The sequence below is a fragment of the Hyla sarda genome, chromosome 9, assembly GCF_029499605.1.
Source record: "Hyla sarda isolate aHylSar1 chromosome 9, aHylSar1.hap1, whole genome shotgun sequence".
In the NCBI taxonomy this organism is placed as follows: domain Eukaryota; kingdom Metazoa; phylum Chordata; class Amphibia; order Anura; family Hylidae; genus Hyla; species Hyla sarda.
Genome location: NC_079197.1, coordinates 169,305,184 through 169,328,083, shown reverse-complemented (window position 1 = coordinate 169,328,083; position 22,900 = coordinate 169,305,184). Strand labels below are relative to the sequence as shown.

The following is a 22,900-nucleotide window of genomic DNA, read 5'->3' as shown; positions in this document are numbered from 1 at the left end:
CACCATCAATAAGATTGGAACTAAGGCCTCTAAGGGTCTTTTAACCCAAAAGACAATCAATGAGAGAGAAGAGATAAGTTCCACTCACTAGTGATGAAAGATGTGGATGTCGGTGAGCTGGTCATGGATCCTTGTGAACTTTGCACACTGACAAAGTATTCAGTGTGAGGATGTAAACCAGTTAGAGGAAGCTCGGTCCTATCACCGCTAACTGGTACTGTGACCAAGGGGACTGCAAGATGGAAGAGAAGAACTATAATTAAGTTAGGTAAGATGGGCCAAGATGGGAAAAATTCAAAGATGGGCATACACCATTATTGGTTCATTATGAAAAAACTCAATATATCATTGGTAGCAAAACTACAAAATAAGTGAAAATGGTTTTCTAGAGGTGTAGTCCTCACAGAGAGAAAGGCTAAAATGCATAAGATAAAAGGAAATAAGAAATCTGGATCAGCATTGCTCTTCTCAATGAGGTGATCTATTAGTCTACATTTGTTACTTAGTAATGATAATTCACCGCGTATCTACCCAAGACAAGACTTTTCTTACTGTTTTCTGCTCGGTAAGAGACTAAATATCTGTCCACAGGTCCTGTAGGAGCTTCCCAGCGCATGAGAGCTGACACTTCTGTGACATCAGTTGCCCGCAGGTTGCGGGGGCCACCTCCAGCTAAAATAAAAAACTATGAATTAGAGGATCTTGTTTTGTTTTTGGACTTTTGTGTGGCCCATATAACGTAGAAGTAAGTTTGTAGGCAACAACTCAATAAAAATTACCTGTGGTGAAGAAGTCCGTCAGGGGCTGACTTTCCTCAAAACCCCGCACAGAGACCACAGTCACCTCATAGTGGGTCCCAGGAATGAGGCGTTTTAAGGGGGTGCTGGTTCCAACAACACTGATGCTCTCAGGCTCTCCTGAAACATAAGGAGGTTATAAATCAGAGGGAAATACCGGTTCTCCTTATTGTAACCTCTGAAATAATATACAGTATTTACCTCCATCGGCCAGTTGATAGGACACTTTGAATAGGGTTGTTTCACGGTTTGGTGAATCCCAACTAACAACGGCTGAGGTCTCCGCAATGTTTGTAAACCTAAGTTCCCTTGGGGGCTCCAAATCTAGAACAAAAGAAACAAATGTTCATAGATATTTGTTAGTGCTTCAAAAAATGAATAAATAAAAAACGATCAAAGCATTGACCCCTTAAGACTTTACTACACAAGACTTTAAGATATACCCAGTAGTTGATGTAGGACGTAGCCTGTCAGGTGAAGCCCAACAAAATATTTTGTATCACATCAAAGTAAGATTTTTCATTTACAGTCTAAACTTGGTTCCAAGTCATATCAATAGAACAGTTGAGTTAATTAGAATTAATTTTGCCCCAAATTTCCCCCAAATTTGGCTTTGTCCAAATCTTAATTTTTTTGGGACTCATTTAAGGCAAGACAAGTACAGGAGCAGGGACCCCTCTCAAGGCAGGAGTCACTGCTCTTGTACACTGAGAGATGAGTTATACAGTCACTGTATGCCGCTCCTCCTAGCAGTTGTTGGACCAGGCACAGAGTCCGCCCAACCTAGCAGATGTTAACTGAGTGGCAAGGCATACAGTTTATTCCTTACTGCTCAGTGTCCGGGAGCAGCGATTCCTGCTGTTTGACAGGAGTCCCTGCTTCTCTGCAAATCCAAATCAGCCTCCACATCCAAATCGAATCTGATGGCTGACTCAAGCGTATCACCCCTAAACAAATTTATTGAAGTTGATAATTTCTATATTGTTAATAATTCTTTATTTATATAGCACACACAGATACTGCAGTGCTGTACAGAGATTCTGCAGGGCTTACAACTTAAATTCACCTATCAGTATGTTTTGTATGAAACCCACACAAACACAGGGAGAACATACAAACTTGTTGGTGGGATCTGAACCTAGGACCCCAGGGCTGCAAGGCACCAGTGCTAACCACTAAGCCACCGTGCTATATTAAAATCTCTTAAAACGAAGTTTGTAAGAATGCATCTTTGCGGGACTCAATATAAATGCCAGATGTAGACCACCACCATTGTTATCTCCAGATATGTTAATGAGGTTCTCCATGTCTGACAATCCATATTCATTAAGACTGTCATGTTAATAAGTAGATGACGAAGTTTAAGACAAATGTGGTAACGCACTTACCTGGCCCTCGAGCATGGAAGGTACATCTCTTCAGCAATACAAACAAAAAATGGCTCCCGGACTTCAGATAAAAGAGATTTTATTGTGATCCATTAAATAGCTATACGTGTTTCCGGCTGCACCAGCCCTTACTCATGATCTACAGTGGATCATGAGTAAAGGCTGATGTAGCCAGAAACGCATTGATTTGCTCCTGTTCCATTTACCTTGTCTTAATATTCTGCACATGCCTGTATGGCTTTTTAATGGATCGTAATAAAATCTCCTTTATCTGAAGTCCCAGAACCATTTTTGCAGTACCACTACAGGATACTTTAAGTATTACACAGCACTCATACAAATTGATGGTTTATCTAGGACAGGACAATTCCTCCAGAGTGAGAGACACTCTCTACTCTAGCCAAGAGATAAAGCTTCTGAACAGGCGTTGACTCAGTGAGTTCCCTAACAGGGTATATGCAAATAGGTTTTCTTATCTAGATAATCCCTTTACAAATGGTGATTCTTCTTACCCAGAGGGCCTGTCTTTCCAGTGCCTTCAAGATTGCTGTCTTCCTCTCCACTTAAGATGCGATGTAATTTAACCGTATAGACAGTATCTGGTTGTAGACCCTGGAGAAGGACGGTCCGCTCTGTGCCTTCAATCCTCACTGTATTTAAAGACTCTTCTTGCCCTTGGACAGCATATTCAACAATATAAGAGTCAAATGCTCTTTCTGGAGCCTCCCAGGAGACATGAATGGCATGTGGGCCGTGTGGAGAAAGGTAAAGGTCACTGTAGGTAGGAGGGCCCTGTGTTTCAAGAATTCTTGCTAAAAAATGGGGGGGAAGGAAAAACAAATAAATACAAAAACCAAAATGTAAAAACAAGAATTCTAATTTAAATGAAGAACAAAGAAACCTCTTCTCCCAAGACATTGTGCTGCCTGGGTCCAAGAGTGAAATGCTCCAAAGAGAAAAAAAAAGCATTAGGTAGGCAGCAGTTCCCCCACATTAGGTAGCATAGTGTCCCCACATTAGGTAGCATAGTTTCCCCACATTAGGCAGCATTTTCCCCTCGATACACAGACACAGAGCCAGTGAGCAGCAGCGGCAGGGCTGGCCCAACCATGGACCTAGGTGGCACCTGAAAAGTGCCGCCTGGTCCCACCAGGTCCCATGGTAAGGCCGACTCTGTCTACTGGTCCCTCCATTCCCATTACTGTTCTACTTTACCCATCATGGAAGCTGTAGACTAAGAACAACTGAAACCCTTTAGCTCTCAGTTATATAGTATATACGTTATTTAACATGTACAGATGCATTACCTGTTGTCACCTCTATGGATATAGGCATGCTTCGCTTGTCTTCTCTCAGACCATAGACATTGCATTCGTATCTGCTGGCAGGTAGGAGTCCCTGGACAATAGTGCTGGTGTCTTCTCCCGCTATAGTAATTTCCCTGATTCTACCGTCAGGATCCCGACATTGAACCACAATGGAATCGAAGAGAACATTTCCTTCTACTCTCCATGATAATGTTATGGTTTCCTGGGTCACATCCGAGGCCACCAGATCAACCAGACGAGGCTCCAAAAAGGAAGGGGCTGAGGGAGCAACTTTTCTTTGTGCTGTAAAAACGGTTAGGGTTACTATAATAAATGGTTAAAATAATTGTTAACTCTATGAAAATATTCATATTCACAGTGTCTATGGTTTGATTCAATGTGTTGGTCACCTTGTTGGGGGGGGGGGGGGAGTAATACATGATGATGCAGGCAAAGATAGTGCTTTTCCTTCTCGGCACAGATACTACTCTACTACCACATTATCGTTGACTATATGATGTAGGTACAGATAGTACTGCCTCCCTACTTTTATCTGAGAATGATATAGGAGCAGATATTACTATCTTTACATTTCCCTATGAATAATATAGGCAAGGTAATACTGTGTTACAGCCTCTGCCTATATATTATGTAAGTACCGATACTACTACCTTACTGTTTCTCCCTGTAAATGATGAAAGCACAGTTAATACTACCTCCCAGCCTCTGTCTATAAATAATCAGTGTACAGATAGTACTGTTTTCCTTTTTTTCTCAGTAAATAATGTAGGCATGGGTAATACTACCTCCCAGGCTCTCCCTGAAATGATCTAGGTACAGATAGTGCTCCCTTTCTGTTACTTCCTATAAATAATAAAAGTACAGATAGTACTGCCTTCTTTACTCAATTGTGAATGATCTAGGTACAGATAGTGCTGTGTTCCTGTCTCTTCCTGTAAAAAAATTAAGCACAGATAGTACTGTCTCCGTTGCTCAATTGTAAATGATGTAGGTACAGATAGCGCTGCCTCCATGTAACTTCCTGTAAATAATGTAAACAGAAATAGTACTGCTTCTATTACTCAATTGTAACTGATGTAGGTAGAAAAAGTGCTGCCACCCCGTCTCGTCCTGTAGATAATGTAGGTACAGATAGTACTGCCTCCATTACTCAATTGTAACTGATGTAGGAGCAGATAGTACTGCCTTCCTGTCTCTTTCTGTAAATAATGTAGGCACTGACAGTACTGCCTCCATTACTCAATCGTGAATGATGTAGGTACAGATAGTGCTACCTCCCTGTCTCTTCCTGTAGATAATGTAGGTACAGATAATATTGCCTCCATTCCTCAATTTTAAATTATTTAGGTACAGATAGTGCTGCCTCCCTGTCTCTTCCTGTAGATAATGTAGGTACAGATAGCACGCCCTCTGTTATTCAATTGTATATGATGTAGATGCAGATAGTACCATCTTTGACTTTCACATTTGTACATTTACATGGTATTATGCCTACAAAACAGTTACATTAAGCTGCTGCAATGACTCCAATACCTGTGGTGGCCTCAGCTATAGAAGGTTTGCTTTTCTTTCCTCCTGAAATCCCATAGAGAGTAAACTTATATTTCTTCTTGGGCTTTAAGTTTTCAACCTCTATGGAACGTTGTTGCTTATCCAAAGTGACCTCCTTAGGATTTCCCTCTGCATCCCGGTACATGAGAAGAAAGCCGTCAAATTCCCCACTGGTGACTTCCCAAGAGAGACGAAGAGACTCGCTATACACATCAGACACAGAGAGGGATTCCAGACGTGGAGGCATAGTCTTTACTATAAAACAACAAGCACGAACCATCATAACGATTACAATTATTATTATTGTGTAATGTTGTGAGAGTCAAAGAAACTCATGGAAGCCAAAGTCAAAATCTAGGTAGATAAGAACAGGTAACATCGGACACAAGTGGGAATATGATGGCGCTGACCAGGAAGGAGTTGAGAGGAGACAAGGTCAAATCCAACTTGTTTATTTTAGGACCAAGATGCAACGCGCTTCGCTGCGCATGCGCAGCGAAACGCTTTGCATCTTGGTCCTAAAATAAACAAGTTGGATTTGACCTTGGCTCCTCTCAACTCCTTCCTGGTCAGCACCATCAAATTCCCACCTGTGTCCGATGTTACCTGTTCTTATCTACCTTGATTCCTGGGAAGGCTGCGGACAGGACCCTGTGTTTTCCTACACTCATTCCATTGTTATGTATGGGTTGATACAACCAACTGTGGTAAGTGACGTTCCCCGTCTCCTTACCCATTTACCTGTGATTCTTCACCATTGGAGCGCCTTTTCCTTTTCTTTATTACAAAGTCAAAATCTGACAAGGAAGGGTATTTATTAAAGGAAAACTGTCAGCTTGCTCCCCCCGCACTAACCAGCGGTGCTGGCTGGTAGTGCGGGGGACGCTGATCAGTTTAATGCCTACCATGCCCGGATCCGCCCCTCCTTTCGGCAACCAGGAAGAGGATTGAGGCTTGCTCCCCCTGCACTAACCAGCTGGTAGTGCAGGGGTACTGATCCTGAATAATAGTCTGTATAGCTGTGCAGATCTGCATTTATTACTTTGCAGGTTACCAAGCTTAAAGGAGTACTCCGGTATGTAAAAATTTTGTTTCAGACTGCCGGCAGTAAAAAAAAAATTGCCTCGGTCGGCAATGGGCTGAGCAGCAGTGTGACTTTTTTTGCCCCAGCACTGGTCTTCTTCTGGAAACATCACACTGCTGCTCAGCCTAACGCCGACCTAGGAGGGACTGGCTGAGTGCAGTATGACTCACCGACTACCGGCAACCAGGAAGAGGATTGCGGCTTGCTCCCCCCGCACTAACCAGCAGTACTGGCTGCCTACCATGCCCGGATCCGCCCCTCCTTTCAGCTGAAATCTTCGATGCATGATGTACATGCTAATTAGGTGCTAACTGGCACAGGCAGCATAACTGGCACCCTGACGTCTGCGCCGCCGGCCGCAGTGCCGTCCGGCTCATCAATATTCCTCCCCTCCATCCGCCTCTCCCTCTTCATTACAGAGCGGGGAGAGGCGGAGGGAGGGGAGGAATATTGATGAGCTGGGTGGTGCTGTGGACGAGGGGCGCTGATGTCAGAGTGCCAGTTACGCTGCCTGTGCCAGTTAGCACCTAATTAGTATATACAGAAAATTGAAGATTTCGGCCGAATGGCGGGGCGGATCCGGGCATGGTAGGCCTCAAACTGATCAGCGTCCCCCGCACTACCAACCCCTGGTTTGTGCAGGGGAAGCAAGCTGACAGTTTTCCTTTAAAGTGTCCCTGTCATTTAAAAAAAACTTTGCCATGACACAGAGTTTTGATCGGTTGGTGTCTCAGTGCTCAGACCCCCACAGATCAAAAGAACAAGCTCCTATGCGCTTTACTCCCAGCTCTCAGCGATCTTTGTCTCGTTGCTCCATTATAAATCTATGGGGCAGCGAGACAAAAATCGATGAGAGCTGTGTAGTAAAGTGCACTATTGCATGGTCGTTCTCCTAATCTGTGGGGGTCTCAGCAAGACATGTCGGCAAGGCATTTTGACATGTCGGAAGTTTTCAGGGTTTCTCTTATCACACACAACACTTTTCTATTTGTCCTACTAGGGCTTATGGGTAGCATGAAAAGGGAGTTCCATTCTTGGGCTGACGTGTAATGCTACTTTCTTCCTGCAGTGGCCACTGTAGGGGAAATGTACGGCTGGGCCCTACTTCCCAACAGATGATCGTCTGGAACTAGAATATATGGAACTGAACCTACAGCAATCGTATCATTACTAATATGGCTTCAATGCACAATGGGATGGTAATGATGAGACAACCCTTTTGAGTTGTACTTTGTGATATTCTCCATCATCGTCTTGTTCTTTAACCTGGTTCTCGTCTCACCTGTGCTGGTTTCTGCGGTCACCGGTTTACTCTTCTTTTCACCAGTTAAACCGTATAAAAAGAATTTATATTTCTTTCCAGGCTTCAGTTCCTTCACATCGTATGATCTCAAATCATTCTCTAGATTAACTTCTCTTGGTTGTCCTTCTCCATCCCGATAGTTCAGAAGAAAAGAGTCAAAGTCTCCACCTAAGACATTCCACGTGAGATGGACGGAATCGCTGCGGACATCAGAGACGGAAAGAGACTCCAGGCGAGGAGGCTTGGGCTTTTCTATTTAGCAGAAAGAAATTAGAGAAATATCTAAGGCTATTAAGAGTCAATGTCTAGAGGACATTATGTTGAGTATTGGCCTAATGTCTAGTTCCTTGGAATAATATAAGAGATAATGACTTCTATAACTAAGATGACACAATTGACCCCACCAACACCGTGTTTTTAGTACCTGTGAAAACAAAGGTTGTCTCCGGCTCGCTGTAGCTGTCTCCCCAAACCCCCCGGAGCTCCACGGTGTAGTTGATCTCAGCCACGAGCCCGGTGATGAGAGTAGTCGTCTCGTCCCCTCGTAGAGTCTCCTCTTTGGATGGACCTCCAGGGGGTCCATACTGTAGCACATAGGCATCAAAATCTCCATCCAAGGGCTCCCATGTCACACGGAAGGAATTTGGCTGGACCTCAGACACAGAAAGGGGGGAAAGGCGGGGTGGCGTTCCTTTATCTGGAGAAGAATCTGGGTACGAATGCCAAAAAACTAAATTATGGTAAACAAACGGTAAAAAATATTTTGGAAAGCAATGTGTTTTTAACTATTTGAATAAAACAATTATGAAATGCATCAAGATTACATCATCACCTACCAGATCCCCACCTACTGGCAGCTCCCCTCCAGCTCTATCTGTATACTGCTGCTGCTGCTATCTCTATGGGATCAGGATACATAGAAGGTATATACATCCATCCCAGCTCTATCTGTATACTCCTGATATCTCTATAGGATCAGGATATACAGTAGTTATACACTTCCCCTCCAGTTCTATCTGTAAACTGCTGCTGCTATCTCTATGGGATCAGGATATACAGTAGTTATACACTTCCCCTCCAGCTCTATCTGTATACTGCTGCTATCTCTATGGGATCAGGATATATAGTAGTTATACACCTCCCCTCCAGCTCTATCTGTATACTGCGGCTATCTCTATAGGATCAGGATATATAGTAGTTATACACCTCCCCTCCAGCTCTATCTGTATACTGCGGCTATCTCTATAGGATCAGGATATATAGTAGTTATACATCTCCCCTCCAGCTCTATCTGTATACTGCGGCTATCTCTATAGGATCAGGATATATAGTAGTTATACATTCCCCCTCCACCTCTATCTGTATACTGCTGCTGCTATCTCTATAGGATCAGGATATATAGTAGTTATACATTTCCCTTCCAGTTCTATCTGTAAACTGCTGCTGCTATCTCTATGGGATCAGGATATATAGTAGTTATACACCCCCCCCCCCCCTCCAGCTCTATCTGTATACTGCGGCTATCTCTATAGGATCAGGATATATAGTAGTTATATACTTCCCCTCCAGTTCTATCTGTATACTGCTGCTGCTATCTTTATGAGATCAGGATATATAGTAGTTATACACCTCCCCTCTAGCTCTATCTGTATACTGCGGCTATCTCTATAGGATCAGGATATATAGATGTTATACACATCCCCTCTAGCTCTATCTGTATACTGCTGCTGCTCTTTACAATACTTCTCTAAAAAAGTCATAGGATTTATGGGAAATGCAGGCTGCATTATCAGGCCATTTTAATGATGGATTTGCAATCAGAAATGGGTAAAAACCCCATGTCACATTTGATTAAAAAAAGGTAAGCAAAATGAGTATACAAGACCTTCGACATTATTCTCTACATTATGCTTTTTTATAAAATAAGTATATTATACTGCTAATGTACAAGCTCCCACCCTATCCCTCTCAGCCATACATGCTTTGGCAAAAGGATTTGTTTTTCTTGCTGCCAATGAAGTTTATCTGTACGTGAGTCAACGAGGAGCCGAGAAATCAGCCGAGTCAACAAGGCCGGAGAGCAAAGAGCTTTATAGGAAACATCTGCTGCACCATTCGGTATACAGTCTACATCTACAAGCCTTACTTTATATTCTTATTGTTGTTTAAGAAAAATTACAATCGGTGGGAGGGGTGTGTGGGGGGGGGGGGGGGGGGGCTCTTACCTGCACAACAAAAACATTTTTGGCTTTTCAATGTCCTTATCCAAGACTTATAGGGAGAGTGTTACAGAATTTCTCTGGGTTTTAGTTTTTTCCCATGTCATGCACACTCACCATCACTAGTCTGTATACTGCTGCTGCTATCTCTATGGGATTAGGATATATATTTAGTAGTTATAAACCTCCTCTCCAGCTCTATCTGTACACTGCTGCTGCTGCTGGCTCTATGGGATAAGGATATATAGTAGATACTGTATACACCTCCACACCCAGCACTATCTGTATACTGCTATCTCTATGGGATTAGAATATATATAGTAGTTAAAAACCTTCTCTCCAGCTCTATCTGTATACTGCTGCTGCTGCTGCTAGCTCTATGGGATCAGGATATATAGCAGATACTGTATACACCTCCACACCCAGCACTATCTGTATACTACTGCTGCTATCTCTATGGAATCAGGATATATATAGTAGTTATAAACCTCCTCTCCAGCTCTATCTGTATACTGCTGCTGCTATCTCTATGGGATCAGGATATATAGTATATAGTGTATACACCTCCACTCCCAGCACTATCTGTATACTGCTGCTGCTGCTATCTCTATGGGATCAGGATACATAGTAGTTATAAACCTCCTCTCCAACTCTATCTGTATACTGCTGCTGCTATCTCTCGGGGATCAGGATATATAGTAGATACTGTATACACCTCCACTCCCAGCACTAGCTGTATACTGCTGCTGCTATCTATATGGGATTAGAATATATATAGTAGTTATAAACCTCCTCTCCAGCTCTATCTGTATACTCCTGCTGCTATCTCTATGGGATCAGGATATATAGTATATAGTGTATACACCTCCACTGCCAGCACTATCTGTATACTGCTGCTGCTGCTGCTATCTCTATGGGATTAGGATATATATAGTAGTTATAAACCTCCTCTCCAGCTCTATCTGTATACTCCTGCTGCTATCTCTATGGGATCAGGATATATAGTATATAGTGTATACACCTCCACTGCCAGCACTATCTGTATACTGCTGCTGCTGCTATCTCTATGGGATTAGGATATACATAGTAGTTATAAACCTCCTCTCCAGCTCTATCTGTATACTGCTGCTGCTATCTCTATGGGATCAGGATATATAGTATATAGTGTATACACCTCCACTCCCAGCACTATCTGTATACTGCTGCTGCTGCTATCTCTATGGGATTAGGATATATATAGTAGTTATAAACCTCCTCTCCAGCTCTATCTGTATACTGCTGCTGCTATCTCTATGGGATCAGGATATATAGTATATAGTGTATACACCTCCACTCCCAGCACTATCTGTATACTGCTGCTGCTGCTATCTCTATGGGATTAGGATATATATAGTAGTTATAAACCTCCTCTCCAGCTCTATCTGTATACTGCTGCTGCTATCTCTATGGGATCAGGATATATAGTATATAGTGTATACACCTCCACTCCCAGCACTATCTGTATACTGCTGCTGCTGCTATCTCTATGGGATTAGGATATATATAGTAGTTATAAACCTCCTCTCCAGCTCTATCTGTATACTCCTGCTGCTATCTCTATGGGATCAGGATATATAGTATATAGTGTATACACCTCCACTGCCAGCACTATCTGTATACTGCTGCTGCTGCTATCTCTATGGGATTAGGATATATATAGTAGTTATAAACCTCCTCTCCAGCTCTATCTGTATACTCCTGCTGCTATCTCTATGGGATCAGGATATATAGTATATAGTGTATACACCTCCACTGCCAGCACTATCTGTATACTGCTGCTGCTGCTGCTGCTATCTCTATGGGATTAGGATATATATAGTAGTTATAAACCTCCTCTCCAGCTCTATCTGTATACTGCTGCTGCTATCTCAATGGGATCAGGATATATAGTATATAGTGTATACACCTCCACTCCCAGCACTATCTGTATACTGCTGCTGCTGCTATCTCTATGGGATTAGGATATATATAGTAGTTATAAACCTCCTCTCCAGCTCTATCTGTATACTGCTGCTGCTATCTCTATGGGATCAGGATATATAGTATATAGTGTATACACCTCCACTCCCAGCACTATCTGTATACTGCTGCTGCTGCTATCTCTATGGGATTAGGATATATATAGTAGTTATAAACCTCCTCTCCAGCTCTATCTGTATACTGCTGCTGCTATCTCTATGGGATCAGGATATATAGTAGATATATATAGATATATACACCTCTCCTAGGGCTGTGCTTAAATATTTTTCAATTTCAGGTCCATTTAGAGAATTGAGATCTTGATGATGAATTACAGCTTCAGCAATGACATTTTTTCTGTCTGCTTTAGGTGCAGCTTTCTGGCATTGTACAGAATGTCATTGCACGTACCATGAGGCGGTCAAGTTTCTTTAAAAAATGTGGAATAGAGCTTATTTATTTATTTAAAAAAAAAATAATAATAATATACAAATAGAGCTGCCATAATGGTGGGTGTGGTTGAGAAGCGTATCACGTGTTTTTGGCCCAATCTGATGTAGATAAGTACAAGATGTGCAGTCGATTCGCTAAAGGTCAAACCTTGAGACTAGTGAATATCGGTTCCTCCGGAGAAGACGGATGGAACTGGTTTTGTTTGTCGACTGCTACGAGATTACTCAGCGCAAAGCTATTTACTGTATTTACTTGTCAGATGGATCACAATAACATAGTTGTGGCTTTGGGATCCCCATGTGTTAGTGGCTGCGCCTTTAATCCGCACCGTCCTGCACAGTAATCTTGGATATGGGATTGATGAAGACCGCAAGAATATTACTGCATTGGCGTCCCCATAGATGTCAATGCATTTCTGAGCAGATCTCCCAAAAGATCCACCCAGAAATGCATTGCCGTCTATGGAGACGGCAATGCAGTCCGCGCGGTCCTAGTGCCGCTGGTTTGATCTCCGGCAGAAATTCTGCCCAGAAACTCCACAGTGTGAACCCGGCCTAAGGGTCTATTCACACGGCAGAATTTCCGCTTGCAGAATTCAGCCTCAAATGAAAGCCCATAGACTTCTATGGGATTCCGCACTCCCATTCACACTTCTGAATTTCCGCAAGCGGAAATTCAGAAGTGTGAATGGGAGTGCGGAATCCCATAGAAGTCTATGGGCTTTAAAGGAGTACTCCGGTGGGAATTTTTTTTTTTTTTTTAGGTCTTTATAAGTCAACTGGCTCCAGAAAGTTAAACAGATTTGTAAATTACTTCTATTAAAAAAATCTTAATCCTTTCAGTACTTATGAGCTTCTGAAGTTAAGGTTGTTCTTTTCTGTCTAAGTCCTCTCTGATGACACCTGTCTCGGGAAACGCCCAGTTTAGAAGCAAATTCAAATAGAAAACCACTTCTAAACTGGGCGGTTCCCGAGACACGTGTCATCAGAGATTACTTAGACAGAAAAGAACAACCTAAACTTCAGAAGCTCATAAGTACTGAAAGGATTAAGATTTTTTAATAGAAGTCATTTACAAATCTGTTTAACTTTCTGGAGTCATTTGATATATAAAAAAAAGTTTTTTCCTGGATAATCCCTTTAAACAGATTTGTAAGATACAATACAATGAAAAAGAGTAGCGTGCACTCACCGCGGGTAAACAGCTGCAGGCCCGAGGTCCGGGATCACCGCGGCATAGACGGAGACGGTAAAGGGTGCTCAGAGGCTACGTCGGCTGTTTCGGACGTAGGAACGTCCTTCTTTGTAAGATACTTCTGTTAAAAATTTACCCTTCCTGTACTTTTTAGCAGCTGTATGCTAAAGAGGAAATTCTGTTCTTTTTGAATTTCTTTTTTTGTCTTGTCCACAGTGATCTCTGCTGACACCTCTGTCCGTGTCAGGAAATGTCCAGAGCAGCATAGGTTTGCTATGGGGATTTTCTCCTGCTCTGGACAGTTCCTGATACGGACATCAGGTGTCAGCAGAGAGCACTGTGGTCAAGACAAAAAAGAAATTCTAAAAGAAAATAATTTTCTTTGTAGTATACAGCTGCTAAAAAGTACTGGAAGGGTAAATATTTTTTAATAGAAGTAATTTATTAATCTTTTTAACTTTCCGGTTCATTAAAAAAAAAAAATAAAATCAAAGGTTTCCACCGGACTACCCCTTTAATTTGAGGTGGAATTGTGCCAGCGGAAATTCTGCCGTGGGAATAGATCCTAAGGCCGGGTTCACACTGTGGAAACTCTGGATGGAATTTCTGCCGGAGATCCCGTGGGCGGTGATAGGACCCCATGGCCGTCACCATAGACAGCAATGCATTTCTGAGTGGATCTTTCGACGGACACGCTTAGAAATGCATTGCCATCTATAGGTGCGGAAATGCAGTCTACATGGTCCTAGTGCCGCACGTGGGATCTGGGGCAGAAATTCTGTCTGGTAATTCCACAGTGTCAACCCAGCCTAACTCTGATAGGTCATCACGGTTAGTAGGACATGAGAAGAACATTGGGTGCCACCAGTAGACGTAAATATAATGGCAGTAGGACTCGTTGGATTAAAGATGCACTTTGAATTTTTATTACTTTTTTTTGTTTCTATCGTGCAGCAAAGGTTATTATTAGATAATAATGTAGAGGTTCTCGTATATGCCATATGCTTACCCATTTTGGCCGATGTGGCAGGCATGGGCCTTTCAGTCATATGGATTTCTAATTTACCACTGAAAAGATTTTCTAATGCTGCCTACATTTCCCAGGCCTTGCAGGGAGGGGGTGGAGTCTTATCACTGCACCTGGTCATCTTATCACCTTGCTAGACTTCAGCAGCCTAAACTGCTAGAGGGGAAATCTATAACTACTATATATCCTGATCACATAGAGATAGCGGCAGCAGTATACAGATAGAGCTGGTGAAAAGGTGTATATCTACTATATATCCTGAGCCCATAGAGATAGCAGCAGCAGTATACAGATAAAGCTGGAGGGGAAATGTATAACTACTATATATCCTGATCACATAGAGATAGCAGCATCAGTATACAGATAGAGCTGGTGGGGAAGGTGTACATCTACTATATATCCTGAGCCCATAGAGATAGCAGCAGCAGTATAAAGATAGAGCTGGAGGGGAGGTGTAGAACTACTATATATTCTGATCCCAGAGAGATAGCAGCAGTATACAGATAGAGCGGCAGGAAGGTGTATTTTATACTATATATCCTGATCCCATAGATATAGCATCAGCAGTATACAGATAGAGCTGTCAGGAAGGTGCATATCTATAATATACATATATATATATATATATATATATATATATATATATACACATCCTGATCCCATGGAGATGGCAGCAGCAGTATACAGATAGTGTGGTGGGAAGGTGTATTTTCTACTATATATCCTGATCCCATAGAGATAGCAGCAGCAGTATACAGAAAGAGCTAGAGGGGAGGGGTCTGTGAGCAGCCAGAAGTGATCTAATAGGTTATAATGTCATCCTGTAGTACACAGGAAGCCAACTGACCAAGGAACAGACCACTTCCTCTGACACATTAAACACTGTGATGTTCTGTGGGTCAGACTGGTGATCACATGACCCAGTTGCAGTAATGAAATGCATAGATGCATCTGAGCTGGAATGAAACAGAATGTAGGACTTGTGATGGTGAATGTGCATGATATGGGTCAAAAAACAAACCATTTAGTGCTTCTTTAAGGTTCCTTGAGCTCACCAGAGGAGAGCAGCGGCAGTCAGAATTACTATGGGTTGGTCACAATGATTGCCACTGGAAAGAACATGTGCATGCACTAGATAAATGGCTGCAGCCACACTATGATGCAACACAACTCTCGCAAACCCATCAGACCATCATAATACAGTGCTGTGTCAGTACTAGGATACTATGAGAGCCTCACGACACACAACCAGCATTAGTGAGCATGAAACCGGAGAGGACAAACGAGTTACTGAACCCGATTAAGAGAATAATCATATGTTTTCTTTTTTCTTGTATATGTCTTCGAAATATGTTTTTTCTTTTTTCTGAATGTCATATTGTAAAATTTTTTACAAAATATATAAATAAACAGTTATATAAAAAAAACAGGCCATCCTAATGTTGGACCATTACACGTGTATGAGAAGAAGACTGCAAGAAGAGCGCCAATGCCAAATCTAAGGCCAATTGTCTTAAACCATTGGATCATTACTACAATGTGAGCATCCTAAGCTCCATAAAACAACATAAAACATTACTATGTAAATGCTGCATCACCAGAAGAAGGGTTGTAGACCACTTGACCATAAATACACTCATTTTTTACAGCACATAATAAGGCTACCAAAAGTATTCAAAGGACCTTCTGGAGTACTTAAAGGGGTACTCTGCTGCCCCAGCATTCGGAACATTTTGTTACACACGCTTGGAGCGGACGGCGGGGGTCGTGATGTCATGGCCACAGCCCTCATGACGTCACGCCATGCCCCCTCAATGCAAGTCTATGGGAGGGGGCGTGGCAGTCGCCACAACCCCTGCCACCCGAACCCAGCGTTCTAAACGAATGCCGGCGGCTGTACAGAGATCGCGGGGTCCCAGCTGTGGGACCCCCGCGATCAGACATCTTATCCCCTATCCTTTAGATAGGGGATAAGATGTCTAGGGCATCAGTACCCCTTTAGTGGCTATTTAGCTAATGGCTCCACCAATATTGAGTTTTTGGATTTTGAGGCTTTAGCTTCACTAGTTTGTCTTGCAACCAGTTATGTGTTATGGAAACAACAGATGCAAAACGTGGCAATTTTGAGCATTGACGTGATGGGAAGAAGCCTCTATGAACTTTACATGGGAATATATTTTCAGGAATGGAGCTCTCCATAGAACTGCAGATGTTCGTACGGGATCCAAGTGTTTAAAAATAGATCATATTTTTTGGCCTATTCCTGGCTTCTTATCACGAGATGCAGAATAAATCAATGTGTATTTGTCAGCTGGGATAAGTAGATGTTCTATCAATCTCTAGGGAGGTTAGAGGATTCATTGTTAAAATCTGTGCTCCAGACAGCAATAGGATGATTTACTTAATCTAGGCAATGCCTCGAAACAACAACAATAACAACCACAACAACTAAAAAGAAGCAATAGTCTACTTTTAGGTACCTGTATGGGGCCCCCAAAATTCCTGATGGCGGCATTGCCTGTTCAAAAACCTATACAAATATGCAATGTAACAAGTACTGGTAGGGCCCACAGATCCGTCATACCTGTAGTCACCTCCACCTGTAGAGGGCCTGATAGTTTGCCTCCCTGGATCCCGTACAATAATATGACGTATCTGGTGTTCTGACTCAGGTCCTGTAATGTCACCTCTCGTTGATTTCCAGTAACGGTGGTCTCTCTTGGTCCTAAATTCTCAGTGACATCTTCATAGCGGAATAGGAAGGACTCATAAGTACGAGGCTTGGCCTTCCATATTAATATAACACTGTTACTTGTGACATCTTGAACTTGTAGGCCACCCATTTGGAGAGGGGGTCTTTTCGTGGCTAAAGAAGAAAATAAATGACTAAGTAAAGATATTTATTTTTGCGAAAGCATAAAAGATTGTTATCGGGGCAGGTTTTAGACTTGATAAAGAAATGAACGTGCGGTTTGAAGCTCAAGAAGATCATAGAGGTTGATCGTAGCCATGAGAGTTCTAGGCAGGCTAAACAGGACAAGGTTAGAAGGCAAGGGCTGAAGATGATCATACACCTCAGAAAACTGTCCGCTAAATAATAATTTAGCTGACAGTTATCTCTTAGGGCCCCTATACTCTTGCATATGTGGTTGTGTTCTGAATGGGGAGAGATGAGTAAACCACCACTAGGGACCTCTAGTGGTGGATTATCTCCCCTTAACCAAAAAGATGGAGCATGTCCTAATCCAAATCCCTGCCTTGACCCCCTGGTTTGGCTGACATTAAAGGAATACTGTTGCCATAGACACTTATCCCCTATCCACAGGATAGGGGATAAGTGTCTGATCGTGGGGGTCCGACTGCTGGGACCCTCCGCAATTTCCTGTACGGGGACCTGGCCTTACCACAGCTCTGTACGGCTAATGCGCATGGCGTCGACTGCACTGAGGTCGATGACACGCCCCCTCCATACAGCTCTATGGGAGCGGCGGCGATGCACAAACACTGCATCTCTGCCTCTCCAATAGAGATACATGGAGGGGGGGGTGTCGGCCACGGCGTCATGCGTCAGCCGACACTCCTCCTGCGCGGAAGAGCTGCGGCAGAGCTGGTGCTGGTACAGGAGATCGTGAGGGCATTCAGACACTTATCCCCTATACTGTGGATAGGGGATAAGTGTCTATGGCTACAGATCTCCTTTAATGTGCATGAAGATGATAGAGATGAAGATGGCATGCCAACATAGAAGATAGATGATGACGAATAAGATGAAGATGGCATGCCAACATAAAAGATAGAAGAAGACAAATGAGATGAAGATGGCATGCCAACATAGAAGATAGAAGAAGACGAATAAGATGAAGATGGCATGCCAACATAAAAGATAGAAGTAGACGATAGAAATGAAGATGGCATGCCAACATAAAAGATAGAAGAAGACGAATGAGATGAAGATGGCATGCCAACATAGAAGATAGAAGAAGACGAATAAGATGAAGATGGCCTGCCAACATAGAAGATAGGTGAAGATGAATAAGATGAAGATGGCATGCCAACATAGAAGATAGGTGAAGACGAATAAGATGAAGATGGCATGCCAACATAAAAGATAGATGAAGATGAATAAGAGAAAGACGGCATGCCAACATAGAAGATAGAAGAAGACGAATAAGATGAAGATGGCCTGCCAACATAGAAGATAGATGAAGATGATAGAAATGAAGATGGCATGCCAAAATAAAAGATAGTTTAAGACAATAGAGATAAGGATGACATGCCAACATAGAAGATAGATGAAGACGAAAGAGATAAGGATGACATGCCAACATAGAAGATAGATGAAGACGAAAGAGATAAGGATGACAAGTCAACATAGACGATAGAAGAAGACGAATAATATGAAGATGGCATGCCAACATAAAAGATAGAAGAAGACGAATAAGATGAAGATGGCATGCCAACATAGAAGATAGATGAAGACGATAGAAATGAAGATGGCATGCCAACAGAAGATAGATGAAGACGATAGAAATGAAGATGGCATGCCAACACAGAAGATAGATGAAGACGGTAGAAATGAAGATGGCATGCCAACATAAAAGATAGTTTAAGACAATAGAGATAAGGATGACATGCCAATATAGAAGATAGATAAAGACAATAGAGATAAGGATGACATGCCAACATAGAAGATAGATGAAGACGATAGAGATAAGGATGACATGCTAACATAGAAGATAGATGAAGACGATAGAGATAAGGATGACATGCCAACATAGAAGATAGATGAAGACGATAGAGATAAGGATGACATGCCAACATAGAAGATAGATGAAGACGATAGAGATAAGGATGACATGCCAACATCGAAGATAGATAAAGATGGTAGAGATAAGCATGGCAAGCCTACATAGAAGATAGATGAAGACAATAGAGATAAGGATGACATGCCAACATAGAAGATAGATGAAGACGATAGAGATAAGGATGACATGCCAACATAGAAGATAGATGAAGACGATAGAGATAAGGATGACATGCCAACATAGAAGATAGATGAAGACGATAGAGATAAGGATGACATGCCAACATAGAAGATAGATAAAGATGGTAGAGATAAGGATGGCATGCCAACATAGAAGATAGATGAAGACGGTAGAGATAAGCATGGCATGCCTACATAGAAGATAGATGAAGACGATAGAGATAAGGATGACATGCCAACATAGAAGATAGATGAAGACGATAGAGAAAAGGATGGCATGCCTACATAGAAAAAGTATGTTTACATAGAAGGCCATTGCTCATGACTAAGATAGCCGAAAGCAAAGCTTACACAACTGGTGGCACATTACCTTTGGTTGTGGTGGCTTCAGTTGTATATGGAAGCTGAGTAGTCACTTCAATGTGCGGCTGGGAGGTTGTGGGTAACGCAGCTGTCAGTAATGGCAAAACCAATGTTAACTCAGAAAGAACTGCTAAATCACACCACCCTAGCTCTACTTTTTATATATTGTATGTAAAGCATGCTGTCCCTTCGTCAAACCCCATATTGAAAAGATATGATGTCTAATAATTCCATGCCGAACCAAAAAAAATGTTACATGCAGAACATGTGCACATGCCATAAAGCAGTGAACATATATTGTTGTGTATGTATATATCTATGTATACATCTACTAGGATTATACACACATAACAATATATACTAGTATTTTATATTACATATACATACACCAGTGTTAGGCCTATGTATAGCATACATATACTGCAATCATATACATATATAATATAGAATATACATATACAGGGATAATGACAGAGTGGCTCAGAAAGCAAAGATACATAGATCTGTCATTAATATATATATCATACAGACACGTATACGGCACACACATATATATATACATACATTCCTGGGATAAAATATCCACTGAAATGGATTCAGATCTGTACCCAGCCGTACTCCCATACACACACATACGTCATTCTTTAACAATATGATATATATATATATACATTGGTGCGTTCACATTGCCTGAAGGGTAAAGGCGTTATCAGCAGGTCAGACGCGGTGTCATTGGCCATACGGTGAGCACACAGCGAGCGGCAGAGGGAGAGAGAGGCCTGTGAGGTAAAACTGTGGTGTTATTCATCTGGGAGTGGTTGAGAAGGCAACAGACTGATGGAAACAGGACAGAAGAAAATAAATAAGAAAAAAAAAACATTTAAAGAGCGACTCCAATACGGTAACATTTACCTGGGTATATAGTAAGGACATGGCTGTATAGGGATTTTGATCCTGAATCCGTACATATCTCACATTACATAACTGACCCCTCCAGAGCTGAGATATCAGAGTTTGAAAAGATATGCAAATTAGGCTTTGGAGTCCACTGGGCGTTCCCCTTGGCTGCTAGAGCCCAGCACAATTCGGCCCGTTCACCAGGGGGTAGCGGAGGTTACCAGTTACTTATTCCTCTCTTTGTGTTGGTCACTTCCTCTACACCCTGATTGACAGTGGGGTGACTTACTGTCCAAGGGGCCGAACTGTTCTGGGCTCTAGCAGCCAAGGGGAACGCCCAGTGGACTCCAAAGCCTAACTTGCACATCTTTTCAAACTTTGATTTCTCAGCGCTGGAGGGGTTAATTATATAATGTGAGGTATGTACGAACTCAGGGTCAAAAGCCCTATACACCCATGACCTTTCATTTAACCCTAAAAACCTGCTCACATGTCTGGTTTGATTCTCCTATTCTTATCAAAACTTGATAAGAAAAATAATTTTGTTAAAAGGGTTGACCAGTTTAAATTTCCCATTGCAAATGAGCTGATCACATGTTGACCACTGTGGATTCAATGTCCAATTTGCCTAAAGTGCCACCAAAGGGGAAATGAAGTATTACACGTGTCCAATAAAATCAACAGGACATGTTGGATCCTCCAAAAGAAGAACTCCTCTCTGTATCCATTTTCTGTTCCAGAAAGAGATTATAAAGGGAGACCATCTTCTGTTAACCCTTAAAAGGTATTGTAAATGTGTTTCCTAAACCAGTCAACCCCCTTTATTATTGGTGACATGGACTGAAATTGGCAACTTCTCCAAGCTACAGCTCCTTCCCCACTCCTCAAATCTGCGCTCCGTGTGACTGGATTTGCCCTCGAATGGCCAATAGATTTCTATTCATAAATAACATTAATAGCTGAATTCCATTGTTTAGCACCATGAGAAATCTGATCAGTAGTGAGATAGCTCGAGCAGCCATTTTTGACCACTTAGAGGCAATGAATATTGAAAGTAGTAGCCATTGTGGGATCATGTAAACATATTCTATAAATTGCTTGGGGACCCTGTGTTTTGTCTCCAATACTGTATGCCCTGAAAATATACAGTCACCTGCTGCCATATATGTGAAGACGTAACTGCCCCCACCACTTGACCAATATGTGTAAAGAGTGTAAAATGTACAGGTAAAAATGGACTAAAAGTCCTCAACATGGATAGGAAAGATTGTTAGGAAGGATGGGCCTGCAATGAGGACTGCTTATAGTAGAAAAACCAGTTATCACATTTGGTGGAAATAACGGGGTACTCAACTGTAAAAAAAAATTTTTTGTAAATCAAATGGGCCAGAAAGTGAAAGAGATTTGTAAATTACGGTCTGACCACAGTGCTCTCTGCTGACACCTCTGTCCATTTTCAACACGGTAAATCAACACGGTAAAGGAGGAGAGCATTTATAAAAGAAGAAAAACTACCACAAGAGGACATAGTTTTACATTAGAGGGGCAAAGGTTTGTGCAGTAATATCAGGAAGTATTACTTTACTGAGAGAGTAGTGGATGCATGGAATAGCCTTCCTGCAGAAGTGGTCGCTGCAAATACAGTGAAAGAGTTTAAGCATGCATGGGACAGGTATAAGGCTATCCTTCATATAAGAGAGGGATAGGTATCAGGCTATCCTTCATATAAGAGAGGGACAGGTATAAGGCTATCCTTCATATAAGATAGGGATAAGCATAAGGCTATCCTTCATATAAGATAGGGATAAGCATAAGGCTATCCTTCATATAAGATAGGGATAAGGCTATCCTTCCTATAAGAGGGATAGGCATAAGGCTATCCTTCATATAAGATAGGGATAGGCATAAGGCTATCCTTCGTATAAGATAGGGATAGGCATAAGGCTATCCTTCATATAAGATAGAGATAGGTATAAGGCTATCCTTCATATAAGATAGGGACAGGTATAAGGCTATCCTTCATATAAGATAGGGCCAGGTATAAGGCTATCCTTCATATAAGATAGGGATAGATATAAGGCTATCCTTCATATAAGATAGAGATAGGCATAAGGCTATCCTTCATATAAGATAGGGATAAGCATAAGGCTATCCTTTATATAAGATAGGGAAAGGTATAAGGCTATCCTTCATATAAGACAGGGATAGGCATAAGGCTATCCTTCGTATAAGATAGGGATAGGCATAAGGCTATCCTTCATATAAGATAGAGATAGGTATAAGGCTATCCTTCATATAAGATAGGGACAGGCAT

The 22,900-nt window shown here is 42.0% G+C and overlaps 1 protein-coding gene across 4 annotated transcripts in view; it reads right to left on the bottom strand.

Moving 5' to 3' along the window:
• Nucleotides 1–22,900, bottom strand: part of TNXB (tenascin XB) — a 108,995-nt gene that overhangs the window by 29,626 nt on the left and 56,469 nt on the right. For all 4 annotated transcript variants that reach the window (XM_056538665.1, XM_056538669.1, XM_056538667.1 and 1 more), the window contains 11 exons: nt 19,697–19,777; nt 16,927–17,208; nt 7,876–8,160; nt 7,431–7,703; nt 5,047–5,319; nt 3,493–3,795; nt 2,698–2,997; nt 999–1,121; nt 780–917; nt 553–672; nt 89–232 (listed from right to left, as the gene is read on the bottom strand). In XM_056538665.1, coding sequence (XP_056394640.1) covers nt 89–232; nt 553–672; nt 780–917; nt 999–1,121; nt 2,698–2,997; nt 3,493–3,795; nt 5,047–5,319; nt 7,431–7,703; nt 7,876–8,160; nt 16,927–17,208; nt 19,697–19,777 — 2,322 coding nt within the window. The remainder of the gene's footprint in view (nt 1–88; nt 233–552; nt 673–779; nt 918–998; nt 1,122–2,697; nt 2,998–3,492; nt 3,796–5,046; nt 5,320–7,430; nt 7,704–7,875; nt 8,161–16,926; nt 17,209–19,696; nt 19,778–22,900) is intronic.